Consider the following 25,066-nt stretch of genomic DNA (forward strand, 5'->3'; position numbering starts at 1 on the left):
GTGACAATCAGGTTCTTGCTCAATTCTCTGACCAAGCCCCTTCTTCCCCGATTGCTCAGTTTGGCTGGGCGGCCAGCTCTAGGAAGAGTCTTGGTGGCTCCAAACTTCTTCCATTTATGAATGATGGAGGCCACTGTGTTCTTGGGGACCTTCAATGCTGCGGACATTTTTTGGAACCCTTCCCCAGATCTGTGCCTCGACACAATCCTGTCTCGGAGCTCTACGAACAATTCCTTCGACCTCACGGCTTGGTTTTTGCTCTGACATGCACTGTCAACTGTGTGCCTTTCCAAATCATGTCCAATTGAATTCAATCAAGTTAGTTGTAGAAATATCTCAAGGATGGTCAATGGAAACAGGATACACCTGAGCTCATTTTAGAGTCTCATAGTAAAGTGACTGAATGCTTAGGTAAATAAGATAATTCTGTTTTTCAATTTTAATAAATTTGCAAAAGATGTTTTCGCTTCGTCATTATGGGGCATTGTGTGTAGATTGATGAGGATTTGTATTTATTTAATCCATTTTAGAATAAGGCTGCAACGTAGCAAAATGTGGAAAAAGTCAAGAGGTTTGAACTTTCCGAAAGTACTGTACGTTCTGCCATTAGTTTCCTCTCTCTCTCTCTTGCTCTCTTTCTCTCCTCCCTCAAATGGAATAGGGTATATGTTAGATGCACACCGTAATCTGTTATTGTCAGACTGCATTGTTGCAGTGTCACTCGTCATAAATAAGAGATGATGACACTTATTTCACAGGAAACTGCCTCCTTCACCCGCCTCCCCAGTACAGCACAGTATAGCACAGTACAACGCAGTACAGTACAACGCAGTACAGTACAGTGTAGCACAGTACAACGCAGTACAGTACAGCACAGTACAGTGTAGCACAGTACAGTGTAGCACAGTACAACGCAGTACAGTACAGCACAGTACAGTACAGTACAACGCAGTAGAGTACAGTACAACGCAGTACAGTACAACGCAGTACAGTACAACGCAGTACAGTACAACGCAGTACAGTACAACGCAGTACAGTACAGCGCAGTACAGCACAGTACAGTACAGCACAGTACAGTACAGCACAGTACAGCGCAGTACAGTACAATGCAGTACAGTATAGCACAGTACAGTACAACGCAGTACAGTACAGCACAGTACAGTGTAGCACAGTACAACGCAGTACAGTACAGCAAACTGCAATCAACAGTGTAGCTATAGAAAAGGGCAAATGCTATGGTTATAAAATTCAGCTTGTCTGTCTGTAATTTCATACCAATTATGAAGAACATCAGCGTTTGATGATAAGAATATGAAAGTATACAACCCTGCATTCTGCACACTCTGTACACAAATGTACGTTGCGTTATTCTTCATGCTGTTACATAAAGATTTCTTTATATAACTCCAGCCCTCAGCTCCCCCCACCCCCAGGTCCTCCAGCCCTCAGTCCCCCCTCAGCTCCTCCAGCCCTCAGCTCCCCCCACCCCCAGTTCCTCCAGCCCTCAGTCCCCCTCCCTCAGCTCCCCCCCAGCTCCTCCAGCCCTCAGTACCCCTCAGGTCCTCCAGCCCTCAGCTCTTCCCCCCAACTCCAGCTCCTCCAGCCCTCACCCCCCCCCCCCCCCAGTTCCTCCAGCCCTCAACAACCCCCCCACCACCCTTAGCTCCTCCAGCCCTCAGCTCCCCTTCCTCCCCCCCACCCTCAGCTCCTCCAGCCCTCAGCTCTCCTTCCTCCCCCCACCCTCAGCTCCTGCAGCCCTCAGCTCCCCCTCCTCCCCCCACCCTCAGCTCTTCCAGCCCTCAGCTCCCCCTCCTCCCCCCACCCTCAGCTCCTCAGCTCCTCCAGCCCTCAGCTCCCACTCCCCCCAACTCATCCAGGATATAAACAGATATCTCTGGCAGATGGGAGGGGCCAAACCTTGTTCAGTAATGTGATTAACTAGCAGTGGGCGGGCGGACGCAACAACTAATGTGACAGGGGAACAAGAATGTCTTGGGATCTTGAAATCCCCAAAAATTTGACTGTGACCTTTTGCATTGTGCTATACACCAATTCTGTCATTGATTGAACCTGTCCCATTTATCAATATCAATCCTTAAAGTTGTGTGTTAAAAATAGAGGCAGAAAACCAGGCCATCTGCCTCTTAGCATCGTGGGGCTGTAGTGAGGTTTAATCCAGATTACGGCTGACCGTATTTTTTGTTGTTGGTGTCTGTTCCCTAGCCGTCAGTGCATCCTTCATTACACACCCAGGCAGCAGGACAGGTTAGCTAGACAGAATATACAGGATCCCATTGGACCTAACCAACCGCTAGCAATCCCAACCCAACGGTAGAAGCCAGGGAAGCAACTAGTCCTATTTACAATAATATAATATCTATATATCCTAGTACAGCAGAAATCTATAGGGGATCAAGATGTTCCTAATCAAGACCATGATGCCTAACCCACTGGCTGGTTTGAATCCTATGGGTGGAGGAGAGGAGGAAGCGGAGGCGGCCCCTGCAGACCCGGCCAAGGCAGCAGGGATGACACGCGAGGAGTATGAGGAGTACCAAAAACAGTTGGTGGAGGAGAAGTAAGTAACCTGCCCTGACTGCCGAGTGACCTCCATTTTGTTTTGGTGTTGTTGGATCATGAATGGCTATGAGACAACATGGCTGGCTAACCCTACAGAGTGTCGGCTCCACCACCCCTATTCTATCTGACCTTGACAAGCACCATGCAGCAATTCTGCAGGAAATCACCTTGCAAATTATTCGTTAATTTGAAAAGTTGTTGAATTCATAACTTAAATTTATCAACATTTATTCCTGACGTTACAGATTACAATTAGTTTATTTTTGCACTATTTATTTTCTTGATGGTTTTGTCACTCAAGGTCAGAGCAGACACCTTAACTCAAACTGCAATTTTTACAACCACGACCACCATTACACAATTAATCTCTGATCGTTGACCCTCTGCTGTGATATCAACAATGTTTTTTTGAAGCCAGACTGGCTTGCTGACATTGAATTTGAATAACACTCAAAAGGATCAATGGTCTGTAAAATGGTCTGTAAAATGGTCTGTAAAATGGTTTGTAAATTAGTCTCTAAAATGGTCTGTAAAATGGTCTGTAAAATGGTCTGTAAAATGGTTTGTAAATTAGTCTCTAAAATAGACTTACATTTTGAAAAGTGAATTCAGTTCAGTCTAATTTAGAGCCTGAACTATTAAGACTCCAGGAGGATTTTAAAATGGCTGCTGAATTTCACCCATGGTGATTTAATTTAACTGCGACGTTGTAGGAGGAGCTTTGATGGTGAAGTGAAAAATCACAGATCAAAAGTAATCTTACTGCCTATCTCGAATCATTTCAACACTCTGTCCAGTTTATTCATCCATATCCACAATTTCAGACAGGTACTAGTTGACAAACAGGAGGAAGAGCTCATAACTGTGGGTTCACTGCCATGGCAGCCATTTTGTTTTATTATGTAAAATGATTTGGCTGCTGCCGAGTAGGGCATGTTCAGTGACTGTCCAAAACATTAACTCGCAATCTCTGGATTCTATTCAATTAGATTCAAATTGTTTGTTACATCACAGCATAGTTGAAAGATACTGTATGGCGTGTAGAAATACAAAGAGTGTGGTCAGCAGAGATAGGTGGGATGGGCTGAGGGAAACTGAGGGTTGGGATTTGGAACTGGCGACAACAGAGGGAGAGTTTTTTTTGGGTGGGGGAGGGGGGTCTTGGATGGTTGATGGTCTGGCTGTTAGGATCTTGGGCTGGTGGCTGCTAGGTCGCTGGTTCGGGTCCCCGTTTTGACTTGGTGGGAGATCTTTTGACGTGCCCTTGAGCTGGGCACTTGACCCTGGTTGCTCCTGTGGGTCTCTCTGGATGGGAGTCTTTTAGATGACCGAATGCCAATGTTGAGCTGCTTCGCTGCGGGTAGATTGTATGTTTAAACATTCAATAAAATTAAGATTTTTTTACATTTATTTAAGCAATCAACAAATGAGACCATAAAGGTTACATTATTTGTGTGTAATAATTTTCTATATTGCAACAAAATATAGCATAGCCTTAGCCTAACACTGACATGTTACAAGCATTTCGCTACACTCGCAATAACATCTGCTAACCATGTGTATGTGACCAATAATAATATTTGATTTAATTTGACATGTTGATGTTTTACAGAAATATAATCTTCTGATGGACGCTTCAGCCAAACCAGATTATGTAACCAGATTATGTAACCAGATTAGCCCTTCCTCCCATGATTTAGTGAACAATTCTGTTGTCGTCTGGTGGAAAATGGCTGCACATAGATCTGATGCTAAATGTTAAAGCACTTTTACTTAAAGCCTGCAGTTATAATGCATTATAAGAGTGTGTATGACCACCTCATAACCATCTTGTATTCCTCATTTTGTGTTGGGTGTCTTCGGCCTATGACTCTCAGAGCAGAGCAGAGCAGGAGTTAGTGTTATACAGTGAGTGTACAAAACATTAGGAACACCTTGCTAATATTGAGTTGACCCCCTTTTGCCCTCAGAAAAGCCTAAATTAATTGGGAAACTACAAGGTGTCCAACGCGTTCCACAGGGATGTTGGCCCATGTTGACTCCAATGCTTCCTAAAGTTGTGTGAAGTTGGCTGGATGTCCTTTGGGTGGTGGGTCATTCTTGATACACACGGGAAACTGTTGAGCATGAAAAACCCAGCAGCGTTGCAGTTCTTGGCACACTCAAACTGTTGCGCCTGACACCTACTACCATACCCCGTTCAAAGGCACTTAAATATTTTGTCTTGCCCATTCACCCTTTGAATGGCACACATACACAATTCATGTCTCAAGGCTTAAAAATCCTTCTTTAACCTGTCTCTTCATCTACACTGATTTGAAGTGGATTTAACAAGTGACATCAATAAGGATTCATAGCTTTCACCTGGATTCACTTGTTCAGTCTATGTCATGGTAATGTTTTGTACACTCAGTGTACTGTTTCTGTGTTGGGTAATTTGTCCTAATCCTCAATCTGGCCCAAGCCCTCAATCTGGCCAACTAATAATCCTCACGTTTAATTGGCTAGGGGAAACAGTTCCCTCTCCACCAATGAGGTTGGCACATATACATGCTGCCCTATATACATAGACTTGAAATCACTGAAATCACTTTAATAATGGAACACTAGTAACTTTAATCATGTAATACATATTTTGCATTACTCATCTCATATTTATTTTATTTTACCTTTAAAAAAAAAAAAATATGTTAGCACAGCTGAAAACTGTTGTCCTGTTTAAGAGCAAATAAACTGGCCTTCTTTCGGCTAGCTGACTATCTGGAGCATCAGCATTTGTGGGTTCAATTACAGGATCTAAATGGCCAGAAACAACGGCCTTTCTTCTGAAACTCGTCAGTCTATTCTTGTTCTGAGAAATGAAGGCTATTCCATGCGAGAAATTGCCAAGAAACTGGAGATCTCGTACAATGCTGTATACTGCTCCCTTCACGGAACAGGGCCCTAGGGAATCCCATAGGGCTCTGGACAAAATAAATAATATGTTGTATTGTCATATACACCCGATAAGTGCAGTGAAATGTGTTATTTTTCAGGGTGAGAGAGGGTCACCTTGTCTGCTCGAGTATTCAAAACAGCATTCTTCTGGTTATCGGCCCAACGCTCTAACCACTAGGCTAGTGCATTATATAGAGAATTGGGCTCTAACCGCTAGGCTAGTGCATTAGAGAATAGGTCTCTAACCGCTAGGCTAGAGCATTAGATAGAGAATAGGGCTCTAACCGCTAGGCTAGTGCATTAGAGAATAGGGCTATAACCGCTAGGCTAGTGCATTATATAGAGAATAGGGCTATAACCGCTAGGCTAGTGCATTATATAAAGAATAGGGCTCTAACCGCTAGGCTAGTGCATTATATAGAGAATAGGGTTATAACCGCTAGGCTAGTGCATTATATAGAGAATAGGGCTCTAACCGCTAGGCTAGTGCATTAGAGAATAGGGCTCTAACCACTAGGCTAGTGCATTATATAGAGAATAGGGCTCTAACCGCTAGGATAGTGCATTATATAGAGAATAGGGCTCTAACCACCAGGCTAGTGCATTAGAGAATAGGGCTCTAACCACAAGGCTAGTGCATTTTATAGAGAATAGGGCTCTAACCACTAGGCTAGTGCATTATATAGAGAATAGGGCTCTAACCGCTAGGCTAGTGCATTAGAGAATAGGTCTCTAACCGCTAGGCTAGTGCATTAGATAGAGAATAGGGCTCTAACCACTAGGCTAGTGCATTAGAGAATAGGGCTATAACCGCTAGGCTAGTGCATTATATAGAGAATAGGGCTATAACCGCTAGGCTAGTGCATTATATAGAGAATAGGGCTCTAACCGCTAGGATAGTGCATTATATAGAGAATAGGGCTCTAACCACCAGGCTAGTGCATTAGAGAATAGGGCTCTAACCACAAGGCTAGTGCATTTTATAGAGAATAGGGCTCTAACCGCTAGGCTAGTGCATTATATAGAGAATAGGGCTCTAACCGCTAGGCTAGTGCATTATATAGAGAATAGGGCTCTAACCACCAGGCTAGTGCATTAGAGAATAGGGCTCTAACCACAAGGCTAGTGCATTTTATAGAGAATAGGGCTCTAACCACTAGGCTAGTGCATTATATAGAGAATAGGGCTCTAACCGCTAGGCTAGTGCATTAGAGAATAGGGCTCTAACCACAAGGCTAGTGCATTAGAGAATAGGGCTCTAACCACTAGGCTAGTGCATTATATAGAGAATAGGGCTATAACCACTAGGCTAGAAGTGCATTAGAGAATAGGGCTCTAACCACTAGGCTAGAAGTGCATTAGAGAATAGGGCTCTAACCGCTAGGCTAGTGCATTAGAGAATAGGGCTCTAACCACTAGGCTAGTGCATTATATAGAGAATAGGGCTCTAACCGCTAGGCTAGTGCATTATATAGAGAATAGGGCTCTAACCACCAGGCTAGTGCATTAGAGAATAGGGCTCTAACCACAAGGCTAGTGCATTTTATAGAGAATAGGGCTCTAACCACTAGGCTAGTGCATTATATAGAGAATAGGGCTCTAACTGCTATGCTAGTGCATTAGAGAATAGGGCTCTAACTGCTAGGCTAGTGCATTAGAGAATAGGGCTCTAACTGCTAGTGCATTAGAAAATAGGGCTCTAACCACTAGGCTAGTGCATTATATAGAGAATAGGGCTCTAACCGCTAGGCTAGAGCATTATATAGAGAATAGGGCTCTAACCACCAGGCTAGTGCATTAGAGAATAGGGCTCTAACCACAAGGCTAGTGCATTTTATAGAGAATAGGGCTCTAACCACTAGGCTAGTGCATTATATAGAGAATAGGGCTCTAACTGCTATGCTAGTGCATTAGAGAATAGGGCTCTAACTGCTAGGCTAGTGCATTAGAGAATAGGGCTCTAACTGCTAGTGCATTAGAAAATAGGGCTCTAACCACTAGGCTAGTGCATTATATAGAGAATAGGGCTCTAACCGCTAGGCTAGTGCATTATATAGAAAATAGGGCTATAACCGCTAGGGTAGTGCATTATATAGAGAATATGGAGCCACTTGGATCGCAACCAAGGATTCTCATAATGATTAACCTAAAGTCAATACACTAATGAGTTGACCAAGCGTTGTATAATCTGACTGCCCAATGCCTAATGACATGCTACGGGTTGTGATGACATGATACGGGTTGTGATGACATGCTACGGGTTGTGATGACATGCTACGGGTTGTGATGACATGCTACGAGTTGTGATGACATGCTACGGGTTGTGATGACATGCTACGGGTTGTGATGACATGCTACGGGTTGTGTGACATGCTACGGGTTGTGATGACATGCTACGGGTTGTGATGACATGCTACGGGTTGTGATGACATGCTACGGGTTGTGTTGACATGCTGCGGGTTGTGATGACATGCTACGGGTTGTGATGAAATGCTACGGGTTGTGTTGACATGCTACGGGTTGTGTGACATGCTACGGGTTGTGTAAAGCCATAATAAGGACACAGGAGGAAAGCTGTTGAAACGTTGGTTTAATCAATTACTATCATTGGAGCCATAGACTTTACAGCTTTTGATTTTTCTAAATAGGAGGAAAGCAAGCAGCACATTAGATGATAAAGTCATAAATAGTAACTATTTATTATAGCAGCCAGCCCAGACATCCTCCATGTTCTCTTGTCAAATTCCAGAAGAATCATATGACTTGTGAGTGAGAATATGTAGTGTGAACCTCCTTACCTCTTTACCTAAACCCATCTGAATGTTTTACCCCTGAGACATGTAGCATGACGTTAAGGTCAACCTGCGTAAGCGCTGCATCCTCTTAGCTTCACAGTATCATGTGTTGCATTAGTATGGTATATTGATTGTCCCTTTGGTTGAAACAGGATCATACTCAGACCGTTATTGTTGTATGAATACAAATGAAACAAGTATACAGTATGCATGCATATAAAGTTATCCATTGTGTGGTCACACTATATATATAAATTAATTAATCAATCAGTTAATCAATCATTTCTTTTCTCTGTTGTTCAGGATGGAAAGAGATGCCGACTTCTTACACAAGAAAGCTGAGAGGGCAACTCTGCGGGTGTGCCTACGAGACAAGTACAGACTCCCAAAGGTGACAACCCATTCCTCCTGAATTACAACCTGTTCAGCCCCCTGTGACAACCCATTCCTCCTGAATTACAATATTTTCAGCCCCCTGTGACAACCCATTCCTCCTGAATTACAACCTGTTCAGCCCCCTGTGACAACCCATTCCTCCTGAATTACAACCTGTTCAGCCCCCTGTGAGAATCCATTCCCCCTGAATTACAATCTTTTCAGCCCCCTGTCACTAGTCACTCTCTAGAGTAGATGATTTCAACTTTACTTTGCTTCCTGAATTCTGCACTGTTTTATGTTATACTGTATGTTTACATACTGTAGAGCAAATGTTAAAATAGCAAACACGTTCATTGCTCAGATGCAGAGACCTTTGGATGGAACAATGAGGTTATGTAATTTTACATTTAAAATGTATTTAACTAGGCAAGTCAGTTAAGAACATTAAGAACACATTCTTATTTACAATGACGGCCAACCCCGGACGACACTGGGCCAATTGTGTGCCGCCCTATGGGACTCCCAAACGCGGCCGGTTGTGATACAGCCTGGATTCGAAACAGGGTGTCTGTATTGACGCCTCTAGCGCTGTGGTGAACACCTCAGTGGTTGAGCCTGACCTGCAGTGGTTGATGTTTACAGGCTAGACTCTGTTTTTATCCCCTGGCCTAGTACATGGGCAGTTTACCTTAGGCCGTACAGCGGGAGGTGGAGGTGGCTAACTGCCAGCAGATTACGGTGAAGGCAAGATGTTCCATAAAAGGCCTGGAGACTTGACATGGTGTCCTATATTGTGCCGCGGGCTTAAAACAAGACCAGAAGCCATCTGCTCTGCTAGGTGTTAATGTGGCTCTGGGGAGTGAAGACAGTGTTGGTTGAGCGACGTTGACAGCCACAACAACCACATCTAGGATCGATTCGGTAGAATAATCTACTGAATCTGTTTGGATCTATTGAAAGCTGCTTGATAAGGAAGATATTTTTAACCAGTTGTTATGACGAGCGAAAATAAGGTACAGTTGGATTTCTGATTTTATATACGTCATTACTGAAAGAAAATACGATAGTTCAATGTTCTAACCATTTGATTTGTAGCAAAAAGCAGAATATATTAATATTATTTAAGAATTGAAAATAAATCATCCTGACTGAGGTGAACGTAAATGGCTTCTGTGTTTGCTTTTTGCAGAATGCCTCTCACAAGTCATTCAGTTCAATATTCAATCTTGTTGTTAGTTATTTGTATTTCTATATGTGGAACGACACTTCAAAACAATAGACAACATATTCATATTTCATGAATAGGTATAGTTTCAGTTGTTTTGTTTGCGTGTTAGTTTAAATAGAAATGTTCATGACAAAGGCTATACAACCTATACAACGACTATTGAGTCCAGCAAGTATAGTTTCACCATAACAGACAACCCAAAATCTAGATTATTTTACATTTGATTAAAGGCATTGTACAAGACAGTCATCACAACTGATGAACACAATGAATGGTGGAATAATGTGATTGTATATAGTAACTGCAAAATCTGGCATGTTTAACTAATGGAATTAGTCTCTTGTGTAAGACTGTGGCGGACATCTTTAGAATCCTCACACCTGGCCGTCGTCATGGTTTACAACGGAAAGGCTAACGCAGGTTTCAGATCAGCCTTCCTGGAGTTTAGAGTGGAGGTTCCAATAGGTTCTAGAATGGAGGTTTCAACAGGTTCTAGAATGTAGGTTGGAGGTTGCTGCAGTTTCTTCAGTCAATCTGTTTCTTCTTCTTCTTCTTCTTTATTGCATTAAGTGTGCTCAAACTAAGGATCCCTAAGTGACCATTTGTTTTCACCAGTGAGGTATTAAAACGACGCTCATCCCGTGCCTTGCATGTGGTTGTGTGTAGTTATTGCAGGATACCAGGTTGTGTCAGAGGAACACCCTAAAAATTATCAAAGACTCCCGCCACTGTCTGTACTCTCTGCTGCCACACAGCAAGCGGTACCGGAGCGCCATACCTGGGACCTGAAAGCTCCTGAACAGCTTCTACCCCAAAGTTAAAAGACTGCTGAACAGTTAATCAAATGGCTACCCGGACATTCTGCTTTTCACCCCCTACTTATATCTACAATTACCTCAATCAATCACCTAACCAAACCTACATGTACATATTACCTCAATCAATCACCCCAACACCCTCATACCTCACCCCCTACTTATATCTACATATTACCTCAATCAATCACCTAACCAAACCTACATGTACAAATTACCTCAATCAATCACCCCAACACCCTCATACCTCACCCCCTACTTATATCTACATATTACCTCAATCAATCACCTAACCAAACCTACATGTACAAATTACCTCAATCAATCACCTAACCAAACCTACATGTACATATTACCTCAATCAATCACCCCAACACCCTCATACCTCAGTACACTGACTCGGTACCGGTATTTTATAGCCTTTATATACCCTCGTCATTGTTATTTTATTGTGTTACTATATATATATATATATATATATATATATATATATATATATATATATATATATATATATATATATATACATACATACATACATACATACATACATACATACATACATACATACATACATACAGTGCCTTGCGAAAGTATTCGGCCCCTTTGAACTTTGCGACTTTTTGCCACATTTCAGTCTTCAAACATAAAGATATAAAACTGTATTTTTTTGTGAAGAATCAACAACAAGTGGGACACAATCATGAAGTGGAACGACATTTATTGAATATTTCAAACTTTTTTAACAAATCAAAAACTGAAAAATTGGGCGTGCAAAATTATTCAGCCCCCTTAAGTTAATACTTTGTAGCGCCACCTTTTGCTGCGATTACAGCTGTAAGTCGCTTGGGGTATGTCTCTATCAGTTTTGCACATCGAGAGAGTGAAATTTTTTCCCATTCCTCCTTGCAAAACAGCTCGAGCTCAGTGAGGTTGGATGGAGAGCATTTGTGAACGGCAGTTTTCAGTTCTTTCCACAGATTCTCGATTGGATTCAGGTCTGGACTTTGACTTGGCCATTCTAACACCTGGATATGTTTATTTTTGAACCATTCCATTGTAGATTTTGCTTTATGTTTTGGATCATTGTCTTGTTGGAAGACAAATCTCCGTCCCAGTCTCAGGTCTTTTGCAGTCTTTTGCAGACCATTCTTCCAGAATGGTCCTGTATTTGGCTCCATCCATCTTCCCATCAATTTTAACCATCTTCCCTTTCCCTGCTGAAGAAAAGCAGGCTCAAACCATGATGCTGCCACCACCATGTTTGACAGTGGAGATGGTGTGTTCAGGGTGATGAGCTGTGTTGCTTTTACGCCAAACATAACGTTTTGCATTGTTGCCAAAAAGTTACATTTTGGTTTCATCTGACCAGAGCACCTTCTTCCACATGTTTGGTGTGTCTCCCAGGTGGCTTGTGGCAAACTTTAAACAACACTTTTTATGGATATCTTTAAGAAATGTCTTTCTTCTTGCCACTCTTCCATAAAGGCCAGATTTGTGCAATATATGACTGATTGTTGTCCTATGGACAGAGTCTCCCACCTCAGCTGTAGATCTCTGCAGTTCATCCAGAGTGGTCATGGGCCTCTTGGCTGCATCTCTGATCAGTCTTCTCCTTGTATGAGCTGAAAGTTTAGAGGGACGGCCAGGTCTTGGTAGATTTGCAGTGGTCTGATACTCCTTCCATTTCAATATTATTGCTTGCACAGTGCTCCTTGGGATGTTTAAAGCTTGGGAAATCTTTTTGTATCCAAATCTGGCTTTAAACTTCTTCACAACAGTATCTCGGACCTGCCTGGTGTGTTCCTTGTTCTTCATGATGCTCTCTGCGCTTTTAACGGACCTCTGAGACTATCACAGTGCAGGTGCATTTATACAGAGACTTGATTACACACAGGTGGATTGTATTTATCATCATTAGTCATTTAGGTCAACATTGGATCATTCAGAGATCCTCACTGAACTTCTGGAGAGAGTTTGCTGCACTGAAAGTAAAGGGGCTGAATAATTTTGCACGCCCAATTTTTCAGTTTTTGATTTGTTAAAAAAGTTTGAAATATCCAATAAATGTAATTCCACTTCATGATTGTGTCCCACTTGTTGTTGATTCTTCACAAAAAAATACAGTTTTCTATCTTTATGTTTGAAGCCTGAAATGTGGCAAAAGGTTGCAAAGTTCAAGGGGGCCGAATACTTTTGCGAGTTTGCTGCACTGAAAGTAAAGGGGCTGAATAGTTTTGCACGCCCAATTTTTCAGTTTTTATATATATATATATTTTACATCTATTTGGAAATGTTCCTACTTTTTAACTGCATTGTTGGGAAGGGGGTCGTAAGTAAACATTTCACAGTGAAGTCTACACTTGTTGTATTCGTCTCATTTATTTGATGTCTCTCCATGTTTTACTAGCTAATCTAACATCTGTCTCTACAGAGCGAGACAGGATGATAGAGGTTGTCTGTCTGTCTCGGTAGTCGAATGTACTGCAAAGCACTTTGTGACAACTGCTGACATAAAAACAGTCAGTTATGAATACATTTGATTTATTTGTATGGATTTCATTGATAGATTGATTTATTGATTGATTGTCTGTGTTGGTCTAGCTGTAGTATGGTATCTTTCTATCACACTAGCTAATCTGATGTCTGTCTTACACGTGGATGCTGTTGTTGATGTCTTGTTTCTACAGATCCAGCATGAGGCAGGAGTATAGCTGCAGTAGGCTGTCTGTTTCATTAGCTAATCTGACGCCTGTGTTGGCCTCTACATAAACACACGAGTACAATGGCAAGAAAAAGTATGTGAACCCTTTTGAATGACCTGGATTTCTGCATAAATTGGTCATCAAATTTGATCTGATCATCTAAGTCACAACAATAGACTAACACAGTATGTTTAAACTAATAACACACAAATTATTGTATTTTTCTTGTCTATATTGAATATATTGTTTAAACATTCACAGTGTAGGTTGGAAAAAGTATTTAAACCCCTAGGCTGATTTCTCCAAAAGCTAATTGGAGACAGGAGTCAGCTAACCTGGAGTCCAATCAATGAGACGAGATTGGAGATATTGGTTAGAGCTGCCCTGCCCTATAAAAAAAAACACTCACAAATTTGAGTTTGTTATTCACAAGAAGCATTGCCTGATGTGAAATATGCCTCGAACAGAAGAGATCTCAGAAGACCTGATTATGAATTTTTGACTTGCATGAAGCTGGAAAGGGTTACAAAGTATCTCTAAAAGCCCTGATGTGCATCACGCCACGGTAAGACAAATAGTCTATACAGGGAGAAAGTTCAGCACTGTTGTTACTCTCTCTAGGACTGGCCGTCCTGCAAATATGACTGCAAGAGCACAGAGCAGAATGCTCAATGAGGTTAAGAAGAATCTTAGAGTGTCAGCTAAAGACTTCTACAGAAATCTCTGGAACATGCTAACATCTCTGTTGACGAGTCTACGATACATAAAACATTAAACAAGAACGGTGTTCATGGGAGGACACCACGGAAGAAGCCACTGCTGTCCAAACAAAAACATTTCTGCACGTCTGAAGATTGCAAAATAGCACCTGGATGTTCCACAGCTCTACTGGCAAAATATTATGTGGACAGATTATTTGGAAGGAATACACAACACTATGTGTGGAGAAAAAAAGGCACAGCACATCAACATCAAAACCTCATCCCAACTGTAAAGTCTGGTGGAGGGAGCATCATGGTTTGGGGCTGCTTTGCTGCCTCAGGGACTGGACAGCTTGCTATCATCGGCGGAAAAATGAATTCCCATGTTTTTCAAGACATTTTGCAGGAGAATGTAAGGCTATCTGTCCGCTAACTATAGCTCAACAGAAGTTGGGTGATGCAACAGGACAACGGCCCAAAACACAAATGTAAATCAACAACTGAATGGCTTCAAGAGAAGAAAATACACCTTCTAGAGTGTCTTGACCTCAACCCGATTGAGATGCTGTGGCATGACCTCAAGAGAGCGGTTCAAACCAGACATCACAAGAACATTGCTAAACTGAAACAGTTTTGTAAAGAGGAATGGTCCAAAATTCCTCCTGATCGTTGTGCCGGTCTGATTCACAACTACAGAAAACGTTTGGTTGAGGTTATTGCTGCCAAAGGAGGGTCAACCAGTTATTAAATCCAAGGGTTCACATACTTTTCCCACCCTGCACTGTGAATGTTTACACGGTGTGTTCAATAAAGACATGAAAACGTATAATTGTTTGTGTGTTATTAGTTTAAGCAGACTGTGTTTGTCTATTGTTGTGACTTAGATGAAGATCAGATACAATTTTATGACAAATTTATGCAGGAGTCCAGGTAATTCCAAAGGATTCACATACGTTTTTCTTGCCCCCGTAGGAGGTTGTTTATATCTGTATCGGTCTCTCCCTTTAAAGGCCGAGTAGTAGGTTCAGGCTGTCTGTCTGTCTCACTTGCTAATCTAATGTCTGCATTGGTCTTTTAGTGGGAGAAGGGCAGCGAGCAGTAACTAACGATGCTAGCTAATGTAAAATCTCTATTGTTTCTCTAACAGAGCGAGCAGGACGAGAACATGATCTCTGTCTATCTTACTAGCTGATGTCCTGACCTAATAATAACATTACAAGCTATAAAATAAATATAATGTCTGCATCGGTCTCTACTCTCTCCAGAGCGAGCAGGACGATAACATGCTGGCCATGGCTGGAGACGACGTGGACGTACCCGAGGAGCTGCTCAAGATGGTGGACGAGGATGCCACGGAGGAGGAGGACAAGGACTCCATCTTGGGTGGCATTCAGAACCTCCAGAACATGGACATGGACCAGCTCAAGGAGAAGGCCTCGGCCACCGTGACGGAGATGAAAGCCAAGGCAGAGGAGAAATGCTCTGTCATGTAAAATAAAAATAAAATGGAAGATTTCACTTCATGAACAGCCGGTCCCAATTCTAGCCCGATTCGATCCCTTGGCCCTAACCCTTCAATGTTTGCAGATCTGAAGGTGGAAAAACATGGTGGAAGCTGTACCACCACACTGCCTATACTTATTAAGACCATTAGACATGCTAACATAGAGGTGTAAGGGAACAAGGGGGAGGGAAAGGGAGTGATTTAGGACCGACTGTAAACAAACCGATCCTATAAGAATCTCCACTCTCCACCCAGCAGACCTGGGTTTAAAATAAGTATCTGAGCTATTTTAAAGCTCCTATGCTCAACTGGTGGACCACATCTATTTATTGTTAAAATAATGGAACTCGATCGGGCTTTGACCCCTGGTATCATTTAAACACACATAAGATGTGTAGAATTGCAGGAAATTAGCTTTGAAATAGCAACAAAATTCTCTGTCCCATGTGAAATGTGTAGAACTGCAGGAAATTAGCTTTAAAACTGCAACATTTTCTCTCCGCCAACAAGAGGGGTGTGAACAGTTTGGGGTCCAATGGGTTGTGAGGTAGGGTTCGTTACTACGCCGATAAATGACATTATCCATCTGGACCTTAGCCACATAGAACATTTGTTTGACCGGACCTTCTCAACTAGTACTTGAGTACCCCTGTTTTAAAGTCTCCTTTGAGTGTTTTGAATGAGCCTGTCTGGGGAGTGCCAGATGGACGGGCCGAGTTGGTTTGCACTTTTGGTAGCATTCCATTGGCTCCATAAAAGCTCAATCAAGCTCAGCTGAAAGAAAACAGATACTATTTGAACCCAGGTCTAAGAGAGTCCTCTATCTCCCCCTATCAATGATCAAAGCTGTGAAATCTGCTTGGCGACATCCAATGGTAGCAGGTCTTTACTGAAATGGAAGTTAATTTCCCAAACAACTTCTTGTGTGAATCGGTTTATGTTTTGAAGTCTCCCTGTAATTTGCTGTTTGTTTAACTTGTAAAAGTACGTATTTTTTTTGTATGTGTGTGAATGAATGCTGTTTTAGATTGTTTCTCCCCAATTTGTGTTATTCTCCATGTTTCATCTGTTAATTAGGAAATGATGGCACCTCATGATGGCCACTTCTTTTACACTTTTTTTTCAACTGACAGTATTTTGGACAGTTGCAAAATGCATTCTGTTGCATATCCTCCTCCACACACACAATAGTACATCTTTGACAAATCACCTCTATCAATGTTTATCCAAAACAACGAGCATAAAACACGCCTGTAAGAGATAAATTCTTGCGGTTTTGCACAGTCCATCATTTAAATAAAATATATAGTCTTTATTCCATAATTAAACAAACTGTACATTAACATTGACTGACACACTGGAGTACTAATGTTAAGGATATTGGATTACTCTAAAACATATGTATATTAAATGTAAGGTTATGTTGTGCTGTTAGAATTATACATGTTCATGCAGAAGCCAATGACAAATAAAACGACTGACTTGTATAAAATGGCTGACTTTTTGACGTTATTTCTCTTATAGCTGTTCACAGATCCAAAGCCTTCTATTCACAAATACATATATTCCTAAAGGGTGATATAACAGACAGAAATCGAAAGAAACTCTAGATTAGATTTTAAATTTGTGAATTACACTAGCACACTATCAGAGACTGGATAAAGGAATGGGTCTTCAATTAATTTGAGATTATTTAGCAACTGTTGTTAGGGTAGGTTTAGGTCGGGTGAAGAATCCCTCCATGTTGTGAGTTTCACGTGAGTTCAATGTTCAGAATGCCTCGGATTCAGAATGCCTCGGATTCAGAATGCCTCAGATTCAGAATGCCTCGGATTAAGAATGCCTCGGATTAAGAATGCCTTGGATTCAGAATGCCTCGGATTCAGAATGCCTTGGATTCAGAATGCCTTGGATTCAGAATGCCTTGGATTCAGAATGCCTCGGATTCAGAATGCCTCGGATTCAGAATGCCTCGGATTAAGAATGCCTCGGATTAAGAATGCCTCGGATTCAGAATGCCTCGGATTCAGAATGCCTCGGGTTGGGAATGTTCTGGTAAAACATTAGCAGTTAATAGGATGAAGGTTGCCGAGGAGGTTGTCCCACCTCATCAGGTTAACTGCTTATGTCAGACTCTCAAAGGATTTGGATTGGACTCAGTTAGCTAGAAAACTAGACAAGACAAGTTTTGTTCAAGTTTCCACAGAAGGTTAGAGTTATATAGGGGGAAAGGAAGACATACTGTATCTTGATGAAATCATATAGCCAGTATTTTATTTTAGAAACCCACACATCACATATTCCTCATTAGAGTAGTTGGAACCTCCTCAAAGGTGTGAGAATAGATCATCACATACTAGTGTGAGCCAGCTAGATGACTGCTTTTCAACAGACAGAGCAATGTCAAAGCCAAAGGCACAACAATGTCAAAGCCAAAGGCGCAACAATGTCAAAGGTACAATAACAGCAAATAAAAACTGTGCTGTATAATATCCAGCTATCAAATTGCTCATACGGTTGTCAAGGCCAAGGATCAATAGACTCATTGAGGATTTTTTAAATTAAATTTAAATGCTTGACATTAATTAACTAAATGGACTTGAACCATGTTGCCCCCCCCCCCCCCCCCCCCCCCAGCCCTGGATATTGTAATTAATATTGTGAACTACAAATATGGTAATGACTCAAGAGTCCAATAACCCTTTTATATCCAATATGCATCCCCTAATTGTAACTAAAACATATATTTAAGTTACAAGCCTGTGTTGTAAATGACAAGCTAAAGTATATCGTGACTGCAAGTTCCCAGCACACTAGATGGATCTCTCCTTGTGCAGTGCCTACCGGACTCTTTAGCAAACAGAGGATAATGTTACCTTCTGCAATTAGGAAAAGCTAAATAGTTTTAAGGGTTTTACCTCTTTAGAGAAAGAAAAAAACAAATCCCCTTAATCAGCATGTGGGCCAGGGATTACCAAACTGCTGTCAATCTTTGTTTAGTGTTAATTACACATATCCCCCACAATATTGAGGAAGTTAAGACATTTTATTTGCACCTCAATGGCAGGCCCACTGGGCCACTGGGCTAAACGAAGGTCTGTATGGTTAACCTCTCACATAATAAGGTTATATACTGTATAGGCCTAAAGATGTAACGATGTAACTACGGTGTGAACTATGACCTCTCAAGTGGTTAGTTAATGGAGCAGAAACTGTCGTGGCTTTCTTGTTCACAGATAATAGGCTACAACCGGCTTACACAGGCCACTCAACTCATTCAACACATTCAACCCAACTTGAAATATGTCCAATTATCAAGATAACTGGCTGTAGCCTAACCTGGATAACACGTATAGCTGTTGCTAATCACATATTATATTATTGTGTGTTTTGGTTGCCAGGTTAATCAACTAATTTAATAGAATAAAAAAAAGAGCATTAATTCAATAAAATAACTGGACAATTGAGCAAACACGTATTTATTTCTTATGTATTTATGTATTTAACTAAATAAAAAAATGACATAAAACAACTAGGCCTATTTTCAAGTTTTTAAAAAAGGACGACGTTTATTTTATTGAACATTAAAGTATTGGGAGGTGGCCGTGTAGACTTCCTCTCTGAGAAAACGTGTAATACGCCGATAGGCCTATCGATAACTATTTCACTATTTAAACTATTTTATATGTAGGTCCTAGGCCTGTTCATTAAACAAAAGAGCACATGACTTGTCTTCTTTTGCAATAATATCATTATCTCCTAAATGTGTGATTTGGTCACTTGTTTTGATAATAATCTATTCACCCTTTGATTAAGACACCAGTCCAACATTAATCTGACATCTTGTAAATCCTACGTCGTGACTGAACATCTTGTAATTATGATTTTGTTCTCTGACTACCTTAAGCCATAATCTCTTACCCAACCTGCTCCTTTTACAGGCCATCGTGAGCATGGCCTGTAAATTCCAAATGACACCCTATCCCCAGCCTACATAGGTCTTTACTTTTGACCAGAGCTCTTTGGGCCAATGGCCAAAAGTAGTGCACCATATAAGGGAATAAGGAAAAGGGTGGTATTTGGGACACAAACCATGACATCTGGAGATATGGTTTTAAGATTTATGTAAGGCGGTTTATAAACCAACACTGACTGACTGACAGGCAGGCAGGGCAGAAGACTTGTCTTAGGGAGGGGTTAGTGGCCTAGCTCAGCATTGGTGCATTGGTTCAATGGGGACAATGTAGTTACCCCTAAACCCATGGCTGGGGAAAATCGAACATGACAACCCCCCTTTTACGTGTCTTGGTGGGGAGGTGGGGGCTGTCACATGGGCGGAGTGAAGGGGGTCTTACCATAAGGAGTACTTTATAAACCCCAGAAGATACAGCCTCCTCTATGAGACAAGACCACTACTGGAGTGTCAGCTAGTAGACAAACAGGTGCCTCTACTACTCAGATGCGACGGATGCTTACTAACGCAGATTTTTTTTCAATTCGATTTTAGATTTTTATTTCAACAAAACAACCGGAATTGTTGTTTCAATCTATTTAACATTTAGTGTTTCATTCTATAAAAACATTTTGCTATTCATTCTGAACACTTAAAACTTTGTTTTAAAAGTACATGTCTCTTGAGTTTAGGCTACATTTGTTAATCAGTGTCATTTCAATTTAGTTTGAGATTATTATTTGTTCATCAAATGTGGCTACTTGGTTCAACTCCTGAAGTCATGGAAGAGCGCCTGTCACCTTCTGCGTGTTTCGTCCGGAACCCCGGCAATAACCATAACACCGCAGCAGCGAGGGTTCACAGTATTGAAGCAATATTGGGATTTAAAGACGAAAACATATATAATCAATCTGTCTCATACAATGGATCATCGGGGAAACTCGCCGAGCGGAGAGGGAACGGAATTATGTCATCCCTGAAGAAAGAACACAACACGGAACGTTTTGACAGTAAGTGACACTGCAATGTGTATTAAGCCAGAGGCCTTGTTAAAAAGGTGATTCAAAATGGTTCAATCTTGATTGATTCAAAATGTTATTTTTCACACCAATAGGCTATTTATTCCATGTTTATAAATATGTGCCAGTAGACTTTTGAATCAAAGAGAAAAAAGTCACATATAAAGGCAAATACACTTTTAGAAGTTTATATATTGATCTAGCCTATAATGTGTTTTTTAGGTGTCTGCTGCAGCAGTTCGGGGGCCTCTGTTAGTCCTGATTTACCTGACGGGGAGGATAAACTGTCCGATGATGATAACCCAAAGAAAAAGCACCGGCGCAACAGGACTACGTTCACAACCTTTCAGCTGCATGAGCTGGAGAGAGCGTTCGAGAAGTCGCACTATCCTGACGTCTACAGCAGAGAGGAGCTCGCGATGAAAGTGAATCTTCCGGAGGTTCGAGTGCAGGTAATATAGATATGAGCCAACTTGACAGACTCCTTACATTGGTAATGATGTTCGATTCTGTCTTTAAAAGAAAACAGAAAGTTAGATTTTATTACGGGGCTCAACTGAATTTCCAATATTCCACAAAACCTTTCTCTTATTTGTGGGACATTAATTTATGATTCTCAAATAATATTTTTTTGAATGCGTGGCTCATGAAAGAAGCATTAATTGCCTAGACTTGAATAGTCAGCTTTTTACAATTAGGCCTGTACAACAATAATGTCAGTATTAGGCATAATTCCTCAATTCAAAGTCCCACTTCAGTTTATTAACTTTTAGGTAATGTACTTAGTCAACTGTCACATATTAGTAAGTATAGGCTACTTGGATATTAACCGCTGGATATTTGATGATGATAGACCGTTAATTGCTATTTTAAACGTTTGTATTTGAAACTAGCATCACATAGAATGTTATCAATTTAAAATGTATTCAATTGGTCTAATATAACTCGTTAAATTATGTAAAAATGTGTTAATTTATCTTAAAACGTCTCATTTAGTTTAGGTCCTATATACTTTTTAAAATAGGCAAAATTACGCCATATAGATGTTCTCTTAAGCATTTCACTATCATCGCTAATTCTCAATTTATTTAAAACATGTAGCCATCAATATATATATATATATATTAGGTATATATTTGTTAATATTTTCAGTTAGTCATATCAAGAAATTCAATTTAAAAAATGTTCAACATTATTTTGATTATGAACGCGATTTTTTCTCTCGATAAAATGTCCAATATGTATTAATGACATGACAATAATTCATTTATTACACCAAGGAGGACACTCAACATTAATATTCAATATGTTTTCCCATTGTAGATATTAAATGCAAATAAACTCTTTCTCAAATAGCCGAACAAAGTTTTACTTCATGTTTGGAGAATTAGGCAATTGAGTTTATTTGATTTGACACAGGAACATTTTTTGGAAGATGACAAGTTTTGACAAAGGGTCAATCTCAGTAGATAAGCTCCCTGATTGACTGATTTTCTTTCATCTTTCCTGCAGCTGTGTTATCATTGATAGGGTTAAATGTAGGCTATTTCAATATTGTCATGATTTGTTCAAAATGGCCCTGAAATCCTGTTTTAGCATGAAATCATCCATAATATTGAACTTCAGAATGTTCCAGAATGACTGATCAGAATGTTGTGTGGTTCCAGAATGACTGATCAGAATGTTGTGTGGTTCCAGAATGTCTAATCAGAATGTTGTGTGGTTCCAGAATAACTGATCATAATGTGTGAGTTCTAGAAGATCTAATTTTGAATTTAGTAATGATCCAGAATGTCTAATCAGAATGTTGTTATGATTCTAAAATGTCTAATCAGAATGTTGTGATGCTTCCATCTCAGGTGTGGTTCCAGAACCGTCGGGCCAAGTGGCGTCGCCAGGAGAAGCTGGAGGTGAGTTCCATTAAGCTTCAGGACACCTCCTCTCTCCTGTCCTTCAGCCGCTCCCCTTCCCAGTCTTTGGGCTCCGGACTGCAGCTGGAGCCATGGCTCAGCACTGCCATCACCTCCACCCCACTGCAGTCCCTACCCGGCTTCATTACCAGCTCCTCTCAGGGCCTCCCAGGAGCCTCCAGCTACTCCCCTCCAGCCTTCCTCAACTCCCCCAGTTTCGGACACCATAACCTGCCTCACATTGGTTCTACGCGCCCTCTTCCTCCACCCCCATACCAGTGCGCCGTGGCTGGGTACATGGACAAGTTAGTCATGGAAGAGACGGATCCTCGTAATTCTAGTATTGCGTCTCTGAGAATGAAGGCTAAGGAGCATATTCAGTCTATTGGGAAGACATGGTGAGGATGGATGGATGCTGTCTGCGTCCCTCTGACTGGGGCCAACACTTTAAAGACTACTACTTCATGCAGTGCTGCTGCTCTAGTCTGTGGACATGGAAGTCCACTGTGCTAGAGGACTAGAGGACTCCACGAGATGATGAAAACTATTGTTTCTTCTTCAGTGGTTTACATCATCGTCCCAGTCAGTGTTTTTTTTTGTGAATTCTCAGTATTGGAGGAGGAACAACCATGTCTAATTTCAGATGTTCACATTTTATAATGAACTTTAACTGTCAGTGTTATGCTTGGATTCACCAAGATCCATCCAGTCTGCTTTTAATGAAAAATGAAGGATGCCATTGATGAGAAAGTAGAAATGTGAAATGTTTGTCTATGTTGCTCGCAACCTGCTTTCCTTGTCATAATTTCCATCCCTATTTGAACAATTCTCTTCTGTTATTCTGCTAAGACAATCCCATCCCAGGGTCAATGTATGTATTGTTGTTTACCAACCCTTATTTAGGTACCTTTCTTTCAGTATTTTTCCATTTTGTGCTGCTGACTTTACAAACAAACAAATGTCAATTTGCTGTAATTAGTTTCACTCTGTACGTGAATGATATTATGGAAATAAACCTGTATATTTACATCAACCCTCCAGGCTGACAATGTGCAAACTCATCCTTCTTTCATTAATTGTCAAGCCTAAAAAGCCATATTTAAGCAATAAGACCCGGGTAGGTGTGGTATATGGCCAATATACCACTGCTAAGGGCCGTGGTATATTATCCATATATCACAAAGATAATATACAATATAACTCCTGTCTTTTCCAAGAGGTTTGTTTTTACTCAATACTTTCACTTTTTAGAAAACAGGTGGTTCTATACTGCAAATTGAAATCACAAATCACAGAGCAGGACACGTGAATGTGGTGTCTGGTTCCCTCCAGTGGACATTAGTCTTATGACGGGTGGGAAGTGAGCTGGCAATCAAATAATCTATGGATATCAAATCCTAGATGCCATCGCCTGCTGTTGTACACTTGAGCAAGGCACTTAACCCCCCACAACAACAGGTGTCCAGAGTGGCAGCCCCCTTGACCTCTCTAAAAACACCTGTGTATGTGTGTCTTTCGGAAGGGTTGCGTTAAAAGAAGAAGTTACATTTCATTTGGACCTTGTGTGCAATTGGTCAATAAAGTAATGTGAATCTTTAGCGGCAGCCAATACAATTGAAACTCACCAAGTCAGCTCTTAAGACTCAACTTCCACTTGAGTCAAATTTATACTTTTAATTTCCCATCGACATCAACGCACGACCAAGTGAAAATTCTACTTACAGTGCCTTCAGAAAGTATTCAACCCCCTTGACTTTTTCCACATTTTGTTGTGTTACATCCTGAAAATTTGTGTCACTAATCTTCACACAATATCCCATGATGTCACAATATCCCATGATGTCACAATATCCCATGATGTCACAATATCCCATGATGTCAAAGTAGATTTTTTAAATTAAAAATAAAAAGCTGAAATGTCTTGAGTCAATAAGTATTCAACCACTGTTCTGGCAAGTCTAAATACGTTGCATGGACTCACTTTCTATGCAATAATAGTGGTTAACATTATTTTTTTACGAGTACCCCATCTCTGCACACCACACATACAATTATCTGTAAAGCCCCTTAGTCGAGCACTGAATTTCAAGCACATATTCGACCACAAAGACCAGGGAAGTTTTCCAATGCCTGGCAAAGAAGTACACTGATTGGTAGATGGGTAAAAAAAAAAAGAGAGACAAAAACACTGAATATCCTTTTGAGCATGGTGAAGTTATTAATTAGTCTATGGATCAATGCACCCTGTCACTACAAAGATACAGGAGTCCTTCCTAACTCAGTTTCCTGAGAGGAAGGAACCACTCAGGCTTTTCACTATGATGCCAATTGCAATTTTAAAGCAGTTATAGAGTTTAATGCCTGTGATAGGAGATAACTGAGGATGGATAAACAACATTGTAGTTACTCGACAATACTAACCTAAATGACAGAGTGAAAAGAAGGAAGCCTGTACATAATAAAAAACATTCCAAAACATGCATTCTGTTTGCAACAAGGCACTAAAGTAATACTGCAAAAAAATGTGGCAAAGAAATTAACT

General features: G+C 40.9%; 2 protein-coding genes across 2 annotated transcripts; both read left to right on the forward strand.

Annotated features, from left to right (window-relative positions):
• Positions 1-2,102: 2,102 nt before the first annotated feature.
• Positions 2,103-17,132, forward strand: cplx4a (complexin 4a). Its single transcript, XM_021622603.2, has 3 exons — positions 2,103-2,578; positions 8,616-8,703; positions 15,405-17,132. Exons 1-3 carry the CDS (start codon positions 2,418-2,420, stop codon positions 15,630-15,632), a joined length of 477 nt encoding a protein of 158 aa, XP_021478278.1. The 5' UTR covers positions 2,103-2,417; the 3' UTR covers positions 15,633-17,132.
• Positions 17,133-19,940: 2,808 nt separating this feature from the next.
• rx3 (retinal homeobox gene 3) lies at positions 19,941-24,404 on the forward strand. The gene is made up of 3 exons (XM_021622604.2): positions 19,941-20,605; positions 20,837-21,066; positions 22,474-24,404. Exons 1-3 carry the CDS (start codon positions 20,347-20,349, stop codon positions 22,924-22,926), a joined length of 942 nt encoding a protein of 313 aa, XP_021478279.1. The 5' UTR covers positions 19,941-20,346; the 3' UTR covers positions 22,927-24,404.
• The last annotated feature ends 662 nt before the right edge of the window (positions 24,405-25,066 follow it).

Source organism: Oncorhynchus mykiss, chromosome 12 (genome assembly GCF_013265735.2).
Source record: "Oncorhynchus mykiss isolate Arlee chromosome 12, USDA_OmykA_1.1, whole genome shotgun sequence".
Classification (NCBI taxonomy): Eukaryota; Metazoa; Chordata; class Actinopteri; order Salmoniformes; family Salmonidae; genus Oncorhynchus; species Oncorhynchus mykiss.